Source organism: Agelaius phoeniceus, chromosome 9, assembly GCF_051311805.1.
Source record: "Agelaius phoeniceus isolate bAgePho1 chromosome 9, bAgePho1.hap1, whole genome shotgun sequence".
NCBI lineage: Eukaryota > Metazoa > Chordata > Aves > Passeriformes > Icteridae > Agelaius > Agelaius phoeniceus.
The window spans coordinates 35,149,837-35,166,510 of NC_135273.1; the positions used below are offsets into that span (position 1 = coordinate 35,149,837).

The window sequence follows — 16,674 nt, forward strand, 5'->3', positions numbered from 1 at the left end:
ATTGGAATACTAGGATGGAGCCCAAAGAAAGCTTTCTCAGCTGCTCTAGCACCTTCTCTGAAAGCCCTTGTGGGAATGCTTTCTGCCTGGGTCACGGCGTTTTCCCAACCTCCCTGTCCACAGAGGTGATCGAGGGATAACATATTACCATAAACATCACGAGCAGTAGCTTCATCAGCCCACAGAGCTGGTAAAATTGCTCTCAATCCTTTTTGCCATGCAACTTCCCACAAGAGATATTCAGAAGAGGATAACAGGCAGGAAAAAAGGTGTCTTATATCAGCAGGGGTTAGAATGTGAGCGAATAATGTAGCTTTAAGGAGCCCTCTAAAATATTCACTTGATCTCCCAAAATCTTTTTGGGCTTTGGCTAGTTCTTTAACAGAAGCAACAGAAAGGGGGCTATAATTTGGCTGGAATGCCCCGTTTAAATCAGGGATATATGAGACAGGGGCAGCAGAAAAGGACTGTCCTGTTTCCGGGTTGGGTCTCCCAGCAACAGCGTCTCTTGTTACACTGTCCTGAGCGCCAGGGGGCGGGCCGTGGGGGGGGCGGAGGGAGCCCGCGGCGGGCGGGCAGAGCTCTGAGGGGGCGGGGGCGGCCAGGGCCAGGGCAGGAGGGGCGGCCGGGGCCGGGGCAGGAGGAGCCGGAGGAGGGGCCGGAGGAGGAGACGGGGGAAGGGCGGGAGGGCGGGTTTCGGGGGCGGGGTGCTCCGAGCAGAATGGGTTGTTGGGAGAGCGAAAGGGATTATGGGAAGGCGAGGAAACTACCATTGCCATGTGGTGTCCGCCATTATGGTCCTGAGAAGTTACCGGACGCGGCTGGGGGGTACCAAGGCGGGCACTAAGGTTGTGAGACACGGTATTACAACTTGGGGAAGCAGGGGGGAGGGTGGGATTTCGGGAATTCAGGGCAGAAGTGTCCGGGTTGGAGACAGGGAACCTCGGGGGGGGAGCAGGGGTTTGTGCAGGGGCTGGGAGTGGGGGAAGGGGGGTGGGGGACGGAGAACCGAACTCGGAGGGGGGTAGATCGGGTTTTTGGGAAACAGAGATATTGAAACTGTTGCCGGATGGCTGTTCTTGCATCTTTAAATTAAATTTTACAACATTTCTTATCTGCAGGGCTAAAAAAGCAAATTTTGACGGAGAGGTGTCTCCTGCTTTCCCTGCCTTCAATAATTCACTACCAATTTTGTCCCAAAAAGCCAAATCACTGAGATTTTCAGTGGACACGTCGGGGAAGTGAAGGAAAAGCCATCTGACGAACTGTTTAACATCTGTTTTTGAAAATCGGATTTTTTCACTCTTAAGAATGTTTAAAAGATGATAATAGACACCCTTGTGAGATACAGAAAGCCTAGCACCCATTTTGGCTCTGATTTTAAATTTGTATCTCAAATTTCAGCAACCCAGGTGGGGGGGGGAGGAGAAAAAAGCCTACAGCTGGCAGTCTGCCCACAATAGAGAGAAAAAAAAACTTCAGCCCTCCGCGGCGGGGCTGAGAACAAAGGGCAGGGAAACACCCCCTCCCAAAGAGGGGAAAAACAAGAGAAGGGTAAAACTTACCAATCCAGCTGCAGGACAGGGGAAGGAAAAAGCCTGGGATGTTGATTTCCACCTAAAGCTGACTTCTTAGGGTACATAAGAAGCTCCCAGCTTCGTCCACAGGAGAGCAACTCACTAAAACGGAGTTTTTTCTTTCCTGAGGTAGCTTGCCGGCCGAAGGCTTATCGAACAGACTGAAAGTATGTCCGAGCCCCTTTCCGTGGGCTCCTGGAATGGTTCCAGAGCCCCACGGCTGGGCGCCAAGCTGTCCCAGTCTCTCTGCAAGCCTCTCAAGTCCCTGGGCCTTACCCGGGTCGGCAGAGAGTGGGGGGGTAGCCCCACCACGGCCGACTGCGGGGAGACACTCTCTGTGCCCCGAGGGTGCTGAGGGCACTCAGGCTGGTTGCCTTCGTTGCAGCAGAGACGACCGAGACGTCGGTGGAAGAGGAAAGGGGCCGGCTCCCAGCAGGGGATATTCCAAGGTTTTATTAAGGAGTCCCGAGGGAGCTCCTATACCTCAGGGGGTTCCTCCTGCCGAGAGCGCTGGGGGACGTTTGGAGCTTACATTTAAAGGGGGGAGGAAACTAACATAGATAAAATCCTACTGACCAATAGGTATCTCTGGGGGATGGGTGCTGGGGGGACAGACATACAAAACAGCGTATGGGGCAGGACTTGGGGGGTTGACCCTTGGCCCCTGGCTAATCACTCGACAACTTGGACCGAAACTTCTAGGTAGGGGGCTGGGATGTCGAGGTGACTGGCAGAGAGCCAGGGTGGGGGTTTTGGAGATCTTATCCCGGGAAAGGGATAACACAAGTAGAGGGAAAAGGAGGGGGGGGGGGGTTCAGTCTGGGATAAGCCATTTGGGAAAAACATGGGAATACAAAACAAACTACTTCAAAGTATTACAAAATATAAGAACGCACTACAACAAGGTTTGGTCTCAGAAATTTGGTGGATGGCAGTGTAACAAAACTTCAAACACACCTCCCAGACTTAGGTCCTCTGAAACCCAAACAAGTTGGAAACAAACCAGCAGCACCTGTCCTCCACCAAGAGCAAAAATGGTACCAGCTTAGACTTCAGTGGGAAAGCTGATCTAATGAAGAGGCAGCTTTTCTCTGCAAGTGAGAGGTGACTTTTCAACAGCCAACAACCAAATGTGCAGAGGAGAATCCACCAGGAAAACTGACAAGTTTGTCACAGTTTAGAAGTTACCATTTTTGTAAGGGAGACTTGCGAGTTTTCAGTTGTCTCTTGTCAGTGAAATGTTTTTTTTCTGTGTCCACTTGTTCCTCTGTGTCCTGGTGGTATCAAAAAATATTTATAGGTGTTGATCACCTGCTTACTATAGCAGGTACAAAGCTGTAACAAGAGAATATTACCATAAAGTCAGAATTTTGACCTGAGCAATTACCTAGGAGTGGCAGATGGCTGGGATCTTTTAACACTATTTTATAGACCAATGAAATAGCCATCATTTAACAGAATAGTCTGCTTTGTTGCACACACTGCGAAACAGGTAACACAAAGCTCTCCAGTTTTACACCCCTGATCTTGCAGAAGGAAATAGATGATTTATTATCATGTCTGTTAATTCTCCCCTCTCCCCACCCGAGGAAATGAAATCTTTTGAAGGTAACAAATTGTCCAAACCTTCCAGCTGATGCAAAGACAGACATTGAATATTCTCTAGTAATTGCAAATTTCTTCTTAGGCTGTTGAGTCCAAACTGGGAAGATTGCCAGCTCTTCATTCTGTAGCATGTGCTGTGAAATGATGAACTAGGTTATCAGCTATGCATTGATTTGTAAAATAGGTGCTATGAACTATTTCCCTGTAATCTGGCTAGTTATTTCCCTGCTCCAAAGACGACTTCTTTCCAGTGAGGTAAGTCTCAGTGTAATTCCTTCAGATAATCCTTTACTCAGAGGTCATTGCTTTTGCCATTTTAGACCTAAAGATTTTTGATTTATCAAGGCCTTTCTGAGTTTTTAAGAGATATTTTCATGAAGTTAGGCAATATTTTAGCTAGATTTGGATTCTGAATGCAGAATTTAGAAAGCAAAATAAATTTTCCATTTCCTAGTCACAGAAGGGCAGAAAACAAATTTATTTATGCCCTGTTTAGGGCCAGCTCATATTTCACCTAGGGCAATAAAAGTGCAGATTTCTGTTCTCCTCTTCTGGCAGAGCAAATGATATGAAAAATTGAATCTAAACTTTCATAGCACTGAGAATACAACTTTTTTTTGTTGGTTGGTTGGTTGGTTTTGGTTTTTTTGTAGCTTCTATCGGCTTTAGTTAATTGGGTTTTTAAGTAACTGCATTGAAACTGGGCAGGCAGGTGAGGCACAAAAGACAAAGCCAGGGCTTGTGGAGCATTTTTGTGGGACACAGTCCTCTGCTTATATGCTGAAGGAGAATGCTCTCCTGTAGTTCAGAATTCTCCTGCAGACAGTTCCAGCAGGCTGGTGCAAAACTAATGGCAATGAAGAAACAAAGGATCAAATTGCCAGAAAAAGTCTCTCCCGTTCTTAGTTCATCTCCTGCAAAAAGAAGCCTCCCAGAGTTTTTACCTGAGGCTTATAAAAGGGACAGAAAAAGAAACTGTCTCCTGTATTTTTTGAGAGGGAATGTTTTGAGGAGGATAATGAATGCTCTGGCTGTGCAGTGTGATGGAAATGAAGGGAACAGGCCCAGACTGAGTATAAAGAAAATGGTTATCCTGTGTATTTTTTGAGCTGGCTGGCACATACTAAGGGAAAATGTGACAGAATTTTGTAAGGCAAATAATTCTCCATTATCCAGTAGCTAAAATGAAGAGTGAAAAGTAATTATTACGTCTAAGATAACAAGCTCAAAAGCAAAGTCTAAGTAAAGGCTGCCAGTCAGTGACGAGTGTTCTGAACAATTGTATGTCAGAGTCTGTAAAAGGCCTTGCTGATGTGGAAGAGGCGTGTTCCAGTCATCTGGGGAGTCTGGTGTGCCCCTGCTCTCTTTGGCTGGCAGTTCTCACTGTTCTTCCCTCTCTATCACAGAATCCTAAAACCATTGTGGTTGGAAGGGATATGCAGGTCTAGTCCTTCCTGCTGCTCACAGCTTCGTCTGTATTGTATTCAGACCAAGAACAACCTCTCTGAGTTCTTTATTCTGGTGAATCCCATTATCCTTGCAGTGATTCCTCATCTCTCCCACCCCAGTCCTCAGCAGCTTCATTTTGACTGTTACTGCTCACTTGCCAGCCTCTCACTGAAGTGAAAAGTCAGAGACAATTAACCTGTTTAAGCAGAATTAGGGTTATGTGGCAATGTTTTTCTAGTATTCTGCATTCACTAAAATTTAAATACCTAAAAAGATTGTCAGAGGAGAAGGATGTATGCTGATTACCTCAGAGCTTCTTGAGTCTGTCTGGAAGCACTTTAAATAAAATACTTACTCCTAATACAGTATTGGCTACTTTTTGGAGCAATTAAGCAAAGCTGAGTGTATAAAGCAGGTTAGTTGAAGTAGGCCTTGCTATGGAAGAGGAGATGGGGACTATTTGTCAGTCCCCACATTTGTGAGCAGATTTAGGAGATTGTAGAATTGTTGAGTGGTCTGGGCTGGAAGGGACCTTGAAACGCATCTAGTTCCAGACCCCTGCCTTGGGCAGGGAAAGCATCAGCTAGACCAGGTTGCACATGTAGCATGAGAATTCTGATGTAAATAACTGCACACTGGAGTATCAGTCTCTCTGCTGTAGTTGAGATACAAAAAGGTTTCCTAGTTTTCCTAGAGGAAGGTTTGCTGCCTCTTGTTGGCCCAGTGGCTTTCTGCTCATTGTTACCAGGGTTAATGTGGTCAAATTAAGGTTGAAGGGTTTATTCCATTGTACTTCAAGAAGCTGAAGTTGATGCATTTGTTAAGAAGGTAAATGACTCTCTTGGAAGAAATTCACTGGTTTTGGTTATAGCTACTTTGGTGAAGAGAATGCTCTTCTAGGAGAGAGTAGTTATTAAGATCATGATTACCTGGGTTATCAACATTACAATTGCCTAGGTTCGTAGCTGAGACATGGCTAGTCTGAGTAAAATTTACTATGTTCATTCTGGAATTTAGTAGCAGTTGAAAAGGAGCAGGAGGGCTTATTGCAAACACAGCTTGTGGTTAGAGTGATTTCTAAGGATTAAACAAGAATGCTCTATTTTATTTACTCTCCATTGTCTCCTCTTTTCCTGTCCATTTCCAATTCCTTGTTTTTCCCTTCTGCTCCTACAGAGCCAGCAGCATGTTACAGAGTATTAATACATTAAAAATTCTATGTTCTGTGTACATTGTTGAGGGGAAGTATGAACCATCTCCTGTAAGTTTAGAGTAAAAACTGAGCTAAGATTCTTAGGTGACTGTAGCCAGAGAAGAGAAATGGGCACCACTGAGGCGCAGGTCCTTGCAGACCTTCTCATGTGTATGTGGAGGATGAGGTGGATTGTCCTAAAATCAGTAATGTTATGTTTGCCCAATTATCCCATCATAAAAAAACCAAACAATATTAGAGGTAGCAGCAATTGAATTGAATAGTTTAGAAAATATATAAAATCAGATACACTTGAAATATTGACAATATAATTTGATTAAAAATAAGGGATAATTTGGTTCCAATAATAGCACATAAGCAAAAGATAACCGTGGGGTAGGGAGTGCAGGGCTCTTGGACCCTTGCCACCTCACGTACGAGCTTGCCAAGTGAAGATTCCCCCCTTTTATGCCATGTGTCAATGTCATCTCCTCCCATTTTCAATTCATCACACTTCTACCTCCGCCCTCATCACCACCTTTACTGCGCATGCGCCACCACTCGTTTTGGTGGTCTCACAAGTCTTTGGGGGTTGTCACTGATGAAGGCCTCTACTCTTCCTCTTTGTCCTTTAATTCACCTTTGGGTTACACATGTGCACCAAGCCAGTACAATGTAAGCCAAACTAACATATTACTACATTTTAGCATCAAAGCAATAAATCTCTTATAGCTGGCGTTGTCCTGGGACCCAACCAGGTTTTCCCTTCTTTTTGTTAATTTTTAGTAACTGTTATCTCTTGCTTTTCCTCCTGTCCTTGAACATCTGCAGGGGAGGGAGAGGGGTGGAGCCCCTCCTCTCCCTTTCTTCTTGGCATTTCAACTTTTAACTGTTTTATTGTCTCCAAGTATTAATTACTGTATCAATATTGATTACTGTTTCAATTTTGTCAGCACCAATCATACCTATTTACAACAGTAATTTCTTCAGCTGACACAAGGAGGGTGTGTTTGAGAGGACTGGGCCAAGTGAAGGGGCTGGGGCCAAGCTCCATGAGCTCATGTCATCCCTGCAAGATTCTGGGGGGAGGTGCCCAGGGGACAGCTGAAGTCTGGACATGGAGAAGTGGCCCCTGCCCAATTGGATATGTTGACATTTTCACTTTTTCTGGCTTCCCTTTATCTCTGTCCTATCCCAGTGTCCTCATGCTTCTGGTCTGCTTCTTGTCTGCCTGTGCTCTGTCCAGATCCTTACCTGGATCCAGGTTGGCCTGTGTGCTTCTGCAGGGAACTTCTCTGTTTGCAGAGCTCTCTGAGCTTGCCTTGTGTAAAGCTTTAGGAGAGGAGAGGCACTGAAACATGCTGAGAGTCTAAGCTGGTGCTTCCTTCATTTCCCCAAGGTCCTGGATGCTGAATGGGGAAGCTGACAATGCAGAAACCTGTCTGGAAGCTGAATTTTGTGCCCATGAAATGGAGAGCAAGGAATGAAGCAGATGCACTTAGCATCTCAAGTCAAATCTTATTGTAGTCATGTGAAAAGAAATGAGAGAAAGACATCAAACTCTGGAAAGGATTAATATTACTGTAAGATTCTCACTCATGCAGGGAGAGAAATTTTCTGTAATCTGAAACCTTTATCAGCTAGTTAAACTGATAATTTTTGGCTGCCAACTCTGTAATTAGTAGATACTTATTTAAGACATTTTTGTACTTCTGTTTTAGTGATGTGGCACAGAATTTTGGGTGGGTTTGGTTTTACTGTGTAGGTTGGGTTGTTTTGTTGATGGGGTTTTTCTGTGAGGTTTTTTGTGCTTTTTTTTTAGAATTCATGAGATTAGATACTGACAATTTTAGATTCATTCATGCACATGTAAATGAAAGTGAACCTTAAGGAGAAGCTGCCAACTCAATCAGTGCTTTGTTCGCCCCCAGGTAAAATTTGGAAGAAATACACACTTCAGTTAGTATTTTCTGGGAACAGAAATGAAGCTGGTGTTTCAGACTGCAGGTTGAAGTTTCTAAAAACCTGAAGTATTGTGTCTCTTTTCCCTGAAAAATAATCTGGAGGGACTTACACAGATAATGATAGATCCTGAAGAACATTGCCTAGGGGGGTACCTTTGTGCTATTCTCTCTTTTCTCTCCTCAGTCATCTTCCATCCTTTTTCTTCTGTTGTCTTCTGGCTTTGGGCTTGCAGCCTCCAGCTCACTGTTAGAGACAGACACCATATTTCTGTCTTATGTCCCATGGTGTACTGGATACTCTAAGATTTTAGCTTTTTTTCCAAGTTAGCCTACTGTTTCCTGGAGCACTCTGGCAAATTTTGTAGACCTATTCCTTCAGGAAAATCTGTCCCATTTAAAATCTGTCCCTGAGTTAACATGAGGCATGCATGTTAACTCAGGAGCCTTCTCATGTATGTGCTTGATCTTTCTTGGCATCACAATTCCCCTTGCAGAGGGAGGTTATGTTTAAATAGTGCTGAAAAAGTCTGCCACAAAGGGAATAATAAATTCATTTTCTCTAGCACCTACAAACAACAGCATTTGTGCAACCACTTGTCTGCATCAGTTGCTTTTTGGTCTTCACAGGTTATTTGTTCAAATGTTTCCCTATGCTCATAATGAAGAAACTATTCTTTTCCTTTCTATCAAGTCCCAAGTTTCCTTTGCTTTCCCTTTATTTGTTCAAATGTTTCCCCATGCTCATAATGGAGAAACTATTCTTTTCCCTTCTATCAAGTCCCAAGTTTCCTTTGCTTTCCCTGTTGGTGCATCTGTCCAGCTTGTCAGGGTGGGTCTGGGTGTCAGTCTGTCCTGCTCTGGAGTGTGCCTGGTCCGTGTCACCTCCAGAGCTGCTCAGGGTGTGCTCTGTGTCTGGCCTGAAATGCTCCCCCCTCCTGGTGCCCCTTCCTGAGGAGCAGCTGTCCAGCTTTGTCCTGCTCCTCAGTGAGCTGCAGGGCCGTTCACCTGCCAGCTACTGCCCCCCTCATTTCCCTGGGGGGAGGCTGGGGACACTGGCACAAGTGTCCTTCAAGTCAGGGACAACCAGAGCGCTGCCCCATGCACAGAGCCAGTCCTTCATCACTGGAAGCTGTCAGTGTGTCCATGCTTGATTGGCCCCGGTAGCAGATCAGTACTGCTTGTCCCTAATAATCTTCTTGTTCTTCTGGTGCCTGGAAATGTTTTCTTGAGGTCTTGTGCCATAATTTTTACAGGCACTGAGGTGTAGCTTTAGCCCATAGCTTTCTGGATGCTCTTGTCTTTTAAGCCAGAGAAAAAACATTTCAAGCCTTCTTATGGTAGGGCTCTGTGTGTCTAAAACAGGAGCATTTTGGAAGTGTGAATGCAGTTGGCTAAATCCCAGAGAATTGGGAACCCTGCCTGTCAATACCACCCTTGGTCTGAGACAGAATGACAGAGTTGTCAGATGGAGCATCAACAAAAAATATTAGAAATTATCATTTAGTTTCTTAGATTTGGCAGATGAAGAATGTTTAGCTAATACAATTAGAGAAGAAAGGATATGTGTTTTCCTTGTTCTAAGTAATAATTTTTCTGTCCTTTTCTATTAATTTAAAAATTCTTCTCTTGAAATTGCCAGGAACTTTGGACATTAAGTGATTACCAGTGATTTTATTTCTGAGTAGTGACTAAGACAGTGTCTTGCTTGTAGAATATAGGTATTTTATTAAGAGAGCTGCAAGTGCCAAGAAAATCTATTTCATAAGGTTGCTGATGGAAATTTAGCCTTGAGCATTGTCTGAACTTCAGTATGTAGCAAAAAGGTGGGAATTAGATTAACTTGGGCTTTTTTTTGTTTGTTTGTTTGTTTTGGGTTTTTTTTTTTTTTTTCTGTCTGAATGCAGGAAAGGTGGTAACAGGGCGTTGTAGGCTGGGACTTGGCACTTTCCATTTAATGACTTTAAGTTCTCTTAACTTTGGTACTAAAACTTGCTAAATCTGATATGGATGTTCTTGCCATTTATTTGATGTCAGATATCTTTCTGGAGTTCATCAAAGCATTATGAGTCTGTGGGAGTATGTCTTTTGCTGTACTGGATAGTGACTTTATTGGAAAACTTGGAATCCTTTTCTTATGAGCACTCTAAGGTACCATGCCTGGGGAATAGGAGTTATCTGAAAGGAAGCTGACTTTTTGTACAAAGTTTCTGTGCTTCCCATTTTATCTGTCAACAGATGGGAAAAGATAGAAATCATTTTTTGGCTAGACTATCTCTGCAAAGTTTTCTAATTTTATGGTTTAGGTCTTGCAGAAAAGGAATGTTGTATTTTCTGTCTTGTCTTCAGGAGACCAAATTGAGTTTTATAATGCTTCTTTATGTACTAAATTTTTAAAATTTCTAGGACTTATTTTTCTTTTCTTTTTTCATAGTGTCTCCATTTAGCTTACAATTTAATTTTTTTAACTGAGCAGAAAAACTTTAACTCAAGTGCTTCAACTGAGGCCTTATCAGTGCCAAGTGGAGTGGAAGGGCATCACCTGTCTTTTTCTTGGATGACATGCAGAGGAAGAGCTATTGATTTTGTCCCAGAGACAGTCTGAGTCATGGCTTTGTCAGACAGCTTTATTAGCCATTGGTTAGCTCAGCTGAGATATGATTTGGGCCATTTTTGACTAACACCAAAATCCCAGTGGGAAATCAGAAGGTGCAGTGCACTTGCTCATGATAATTGCTCTGGCAACCATGGCAATCTGACAATTTCCTTAAACATCTATCAATCCACTGTTACAATTAACTCTGCTGCTAGACATTGACTCATGACAAAGAGATGGTCCATCATCCTAATCTTCCTTTTCTGCTTTGGGGAAAGTAAGCTACTTGGCTGAAAATCAAAAGTTGACCTAATGCATTTGTTATAGGAGGAGGAAGTAAGAAAGATAGAGGCTGAAACAATCTTAGCTGGACTCTGATCAGGGGTGTTCCTTTTCTATTAGATCTCCTAAGGGAAATGTATCATCTTACTTGAGCCTTGGGAAAATGAACTTAAGCAAAGTTTTATTGATTGTGAAGTAGCTCATCTGGGAAGAGCTTCAGAACAAGTGCAAGGCTGTGGTTATTGAGCACGTGCTGCTGGGCAGTGCCCGTGCTGGGGAGAAGCTCCCTGTGGTTTCTGTGGGTGCACTTGCACACGGTGCTGGGCTGCCAAGGCCTTGGCAGGGCCTGATGCACAGATGGATGGCACTGGGCAGGCTCCCTGGCACCCTGACGTGTGGCCATGGATGGATGGAGCAAGAGAACCTTGCACTGCTTTTCTGGTATGAGCTGGATGGACAAGACAAAATTAATAAAATCTGTATCCCTCTTTGTTGTCCTTAAACACAGTATCTGAGAGCATGCATCACAGTCTCATTTATATTCAGTTCTAAAATGACTTAAAAGGAGTCTTGCCATACATACAGGTCTAGTTCCATTTCTGTTGAGCATCTGCTCTCAAGTTTGCTGTTCCATAAAAGTGCTCTTTGTGCCATCCCTTAGAAAGGTTGGGAAACTGGGAACTTTGCCCCATGTGTTCCATTCATACAGTATATCTGTGAGACCATGGGCAATTTTATTTTTTTAATGCCCCTGAGGTTCATATCACATGAAATAGCCAGGTAACTGTGATCTTCCATTATGGAGGCTTTGCTTGGTAGGTCCTGAAGAGCCCTGCCTTTGTTTACACAGGATTAAGCCCTTTAATTGCTGTTTTTGCTGGCCAGTAAAAAGCAGTGTATTCTTCACAGCAAGGCCCCTAAAGTGGTGGCTGTACTCTCCATTCTGTCCTTGTCTGTACTAACACATGGACAGTATTAAAACTAATACAAGGGGGGGCCATACTGCTTCATTTTGGATGTAACTGTGGCTTTTTTAGTCATTTCTCCTGCATTCTGTGTGTCAGACCTCTCTCTCCATTGTTGTGCACATAGACAGACTGGTTTGTTTGGAAGCCTCCCCCTGTGGAAGCACACAGGAAGAGATGCCTGGGAAAGGAAAGGTGAGCTATAACCTGTACAAGTTGGAGCCTGGAACATCTCTCTGCACCTGCTCATTTGGCCCCTTCTTTCCAGCTGGACGTGTTGTGTTTGCCCCTGGAGGAGCTGAGGTAGCTGCCAGTGCTCTGAGTGCCCTCTTTGCATGGAGCTGTCAGTCTGTGGGTGCAGCTACCAAATCTGCACATGCTGAACACAGTGCTGACAAAGGCAGCGTTGCTAAACTCCTCTTTTTCTGCGCTCTGTGGAGGTGGTGACATGCATCTGAAAAGGATAAGGACATTCTGTGTTTACAGAGACATTCTGTGATGCAGCCATTTCATAAACTGAACTGGAATTCCTAAGTTTTTGCATAGGCAGAATCCCAAGGTAGTCATGCCAGACCCAGTTAGTAGTTTGGGATTACCTAATGGTGTGTTTTATCTGTCCAAGTTACTGTGATTGTCTAATTTATTGGATAACATAAAACGTAATTTAATACTCATGTACAAAATGGCAGTCATGTGAATTGACAAGAAACCTGTAAGCTCTGAATTAATTCATGGCTTAGTGCAAGGGAAGTTTCACTGATGCTTCTGAGGATGGAACAGAGCTATTGCCTTCACAAAATGCACTTCTGATGTTCTTGTCATACACTGTCTTGTGAGACAAAGCAGATTGCAGATCTGTGTAGGAAAGGAAATTCAAAACCAGCACTAATGGGAAAGTTTTTAGGAGGTAGGTAAGCTTTAAAGCAGTAAATATATTATCATTTAAAGACATATTTTATGATACTACCTTTGTATCATGAGTTCAATTTTATATTTGCATTACTTTGCTTGAAAAAAAAGGAGTATGTCCTTAAATATTGGTTGTATAGATGGAAATATTTATGTACCACATAACTGTTCTCTCTGCAGTTCTTGACATTATTGTCTTCTAGTTTGATTTGAATCCTTACTCGTGCTTGTTATGCTCTGGATAAGGACCAGTCTGTAGTATCAATATTTTTTCCTTTGTCCTTCCTGCTGATGTTTTTTCCCCCATTTCTACATACTTGAGTATCAAAGTAATGGTGTGGTAAGTACATATTGCCAGTTGAAAAATTTATATCTAGAAAGATAGAAGGGTGACAATTTACTTCAGAGCTTGATTTAGCATGAGCATCCTAAGGCATCGATGTAAAAGAAGGTAGTTTAGTTGTTGGGCAGTTGTTTGTCATTGGAGACTCATCTCATTATAGAAGACGTTGTCACAGTGCCTTAAGAAGGTTTCAGCAATAAAGTAGCAGCTTTAATAATTTTTTCTTCATTTTGTAAATATTTAATGTGTATGTAAGGTTTTGTGGTTTTCATATTTTTATAGCACTTTCTGACTCGGTATTTTATTGGTGCTCTTGCTTATAGGAGAGTATTACAGTGCCTTTGAATTCTAGGCATCAGTAAATGGTAGGAGAAGTTTCAGGCAGCTCAGTGTGGGCTTGCCAGGGTAAGTTTTGCAGCCTGCTGAGCTGTGTGAGCAGTGTGCGAGTGCCGGAGTGCTGGGTGCTAACGCGGTGTCCTTGTGCTTGCAGAGAGCCACATCCTGGAGGACGTGAACCGCTGCATCGTGGCGCTGCGGGAGCAGGACGCCGAGGGCCTGGACCGCGCTGCCGGCGCCATCCGCGGCCGCGCCGCGCGGGTCGCGCACGTCGTGGCGGGGGAGATGGACAACTACGAGCCCGGAGCCTACACCCAGGGGGTCCTGAGGCACGTGCAGCAGCTCTCCGGGGCTGGTAAGGCCGAGCACGGAGCTTTTATCTCCTGTCACCTTCCCTTGGTGCGCTGCCTTCAACGGGAATCCTGCGGGCCGCTGCTGTAATGCACGGGGGCTGCATTGATGGCTCCCTCCGACGTGTCTCCTTCTAGCCAGCTGTTGAGTTAGGACGAGACCACGCGGTTCAAAAGTAATTTTTAACATATTATTTGAATTACAGGGTCTCTGTAAGCTTTCTTGAGTTATGGTACCCCCCTGTTACTGGCGTCCTTAATGCATGTAGCATTGTTTGGATACTTGGAACTAATGAGGTAGCAGCTTCCCACTTCATTGCACTGGCCTCACCACGCCTGCTCGAAGCACATGAAAGGCAAGCTCAGAGAAGGAGGTGCATGATTTGTGTGTGCTTCCACTTTAAAGACTGTTAAGCAGTAATCAGGTGTCCCAAAAAGTCTTCAGTTTTACAAAAGAAATTTGAAACTTTCTAAAATATTAAGCAGTCTCCTTTCCATTTCCATAATATTAAAAAAGAGGGCATCCTATATTGGAAAATGCCTGTACTGGCCACAGGGGGTGTAGCTGCACTGTTCTATAAATGGTTTCTGTATTTTCCATAAATGAATCTCTGGCTTTTCATAATGTGTAATTAATTAAAAAAAATAAAATCTGTGTTGCTCCCAGTACTTCCATGTTTTACATGGTTGCAAGTCTCATAGTGGGGAGTTAAACTGCTCCTAAGAGATTTTCTGGCAAGTCTGTACATCCCTGGAATATAGGATTTGGCTTCCTGAACTCAGAGATCTAATTCCTTGCTCTTTCAATCTAAACAAATGTCGAGTGCCTTACATTTAACTGACATTTTACCACAAGAAAAGGCAGGAATTTTGTTTGAGCTCTTTCCTAGTAAGTTCAAATATGTCCAGGGCAGAACTGCCCTCATGTGAACAGGAGTAAACTGACATTGCAGTGAAGTGGCAAAAGAGAACAATGGGAAGAGTTTGAAAAAGGCTCATCTGTGTTTTATCCTTTTTTCTGATATTTTGATAGGAAAATTCAAAAATTTTCACCATTGCACTCCTTTCTTCAAGATTTCTGGAAGTACTGTGACTAATACTGAGAGTGAAGCAGCATAGAAAAGCATAATTTAGATTCTCATGTAAAAGCTGAGCCTGTTTTTCTTGAAACTAATAGTGTTTAAAGACATTGGGAGTTGACATTGATTTCTGTTCTGCTGCCTTGCTTTGACAGTAATATATATATAATATACCTGAACCTGTCCATCTGCAGAAGACAGGGAGGCATAAAACTGGTTGTGGTTGGAATGTTTGCTTGTTTCAAGGGACATCAAGCATGGTCACATCTCAAATGACTTTTCAGTACTTCAAAGAATTCACTGTTTATGTTGTTCAGCAGGAGGGCAAAAAAAGACACACTTACTTTTCATTTTCACCTGTATTTATGTGATCTGCAGTGAACACATGTTGAACTGTGAGAGGGCTGCTTGGTTTTGTTTTATTTAACTTTTTCAGCTTACAGGTAAAATGCAGGTAGGTTGCAGCCCACAGGTGTAACCTAAACCATTCTATCCCAGCTGGGTCTTGCAGCTGATTGCAAGGGGAAAGTTCACCAGGAGAGAGCTCTGTATTTGTGCTGCTATAAACTCCTCAGTTAACTTCCACAATAACCTCAGGCAGTGAAGGGTATCCTTTATGCCTAAGGAAGAGGTAAAGTGTTACTCATGAGAAATTACTGCAGGCAGAGTATAGAATTAGTGAAAACAAAATTAAAGATAAAGAGTATACATGGAAATAGCAGAGAACTAAAAATAAAAATGGACGAGTGAATGGGAGAAGAAATAGGAAAGATGCAAATTGGAGGTAACAGAAGGGAGAAAATGTGCATAAAGAGGAGCAGATATATTTACTGTTTGTTTTAACAAAGATCAAGGTTAAATTGTAGAATATATGATGAGGTAATGTATAAGAAAAGAAAGATATTTAATTCTCTGCATTGCAGTATGCAAGGAAAGAGCAAAGATCACTGTCTGTCTCTTCAGCTGGAAGGCATCAGAGGTATTTAGGATAAAGTGAGCTGTTCAACAGTTGTATCTTAATACTGCCACTAAATGAGTATTAAAAACTGGAGCTTAATTTCTCAGCTCAGGTGTAGTCTGGTGTACAGAGGAGCTGTGGGCAGCCAAGTGCGTCTCTACAGCACCACACAATGGAGGGTCCTCTTTCTCAGGCATATTTGTCCTGTTCCTCTGTTTACCCCTTCCCTTTCCCTGAACAAGAAGGAAAACCCTGAGAAGACTGACGACAAGGCCTTGTAAAAGCCCCATCTATGGTGTTCTAGAAGTTCAATAATACCAGAGCTGAAGTTGTCTTTGCAGCCCTGCCATCCCTTGGTTTGCCCTCTGTGTGTGGGTGACATGCCTTAGGACACTGTGGCTATGTGATCATAGCCAGCTGTGTTACCAAACAGCTGCTTTGTGCACATCACTGCCTGGGCCACAGACTGGGTCAGGGGGGGCTCCTGTCCACAGGCTCCATTTAGAACATAATGAGGCACAAGGCTGTGGGACAGAGTGTGTGAGCTCATGTTGGATGTAGTTACAGAGGCACTTGATGTTCTTGCTCTTCTGGACCGATCTGTGGTTGCACTGGCAGGGCCTGTGCAGGGTTCCTGCTGATAGCCAGTCCTTGGGGCTGCAGTGTGGGGGTGCAGGGTGGCTCCCCAGCTCCTGCTGTCTGCCTGGGCTGGTTCCACACTTCAGTGTCCCCAGGCTGTGGCCCTGGGCTGTGCCTGGGCCGTTCTCTGTCCCCTGCTCCCAGTTTCTGGGGAGCAGCTGTGTGGGTAGGGAGGAGCTGCAGAGCGTTCCAAGGCCCAGGGCAGGGGGCTGTAAGTCAGCATTGAGCCTCATGGCCCAAGTCTGTGTGGAACCTAGGGACCCTGGAGATGATTTCAGCCATGGGGGTGTTCTGGGGAGGCATGGCTCTAGCCCAGCAGCGCCTGTTTGACTGAACAAGGGTAAAGTAGTTGAGCTTGAGGCTGTGTTCTGGTGTGGTTAAGGCTGGGAAAACTTCACTACTGGTGCCTCTGTCATTCCTAATGTCTGGCACT

The 16,674-nt window shown here is 43.9% G+C and overlaps 1 protein-coding gene across 5 annotated transcripts in view; it reads left to right on the top strand.

Annotated features, from left to right (window-relative positions):
- Window positions 1-16,674, top strand: part of CTNNA3 (catenin alpha 3) — a 440,676-nt gene that overhangs the window by 322,306 nt on the left and 101,696 nt on the right. For 4 of the 5 annotated variants that reach the window (XM_077183545.1, XM_054637288.2, XM_077183546.1 and 1 more), the window contains one exon: window positions 13,370-13,570. In XM_077183545.1, the coding sequence (XP_077039660.1) occupies window positions 13,370-13,570 (201 nt within the window). Of the gene's footprint in view, window positions 1-13,369; window positions 13,571-16,674 lie in introns of those variants that run through there. The other variant, XR_013183524.1, reaches the window with a different exon arrangement.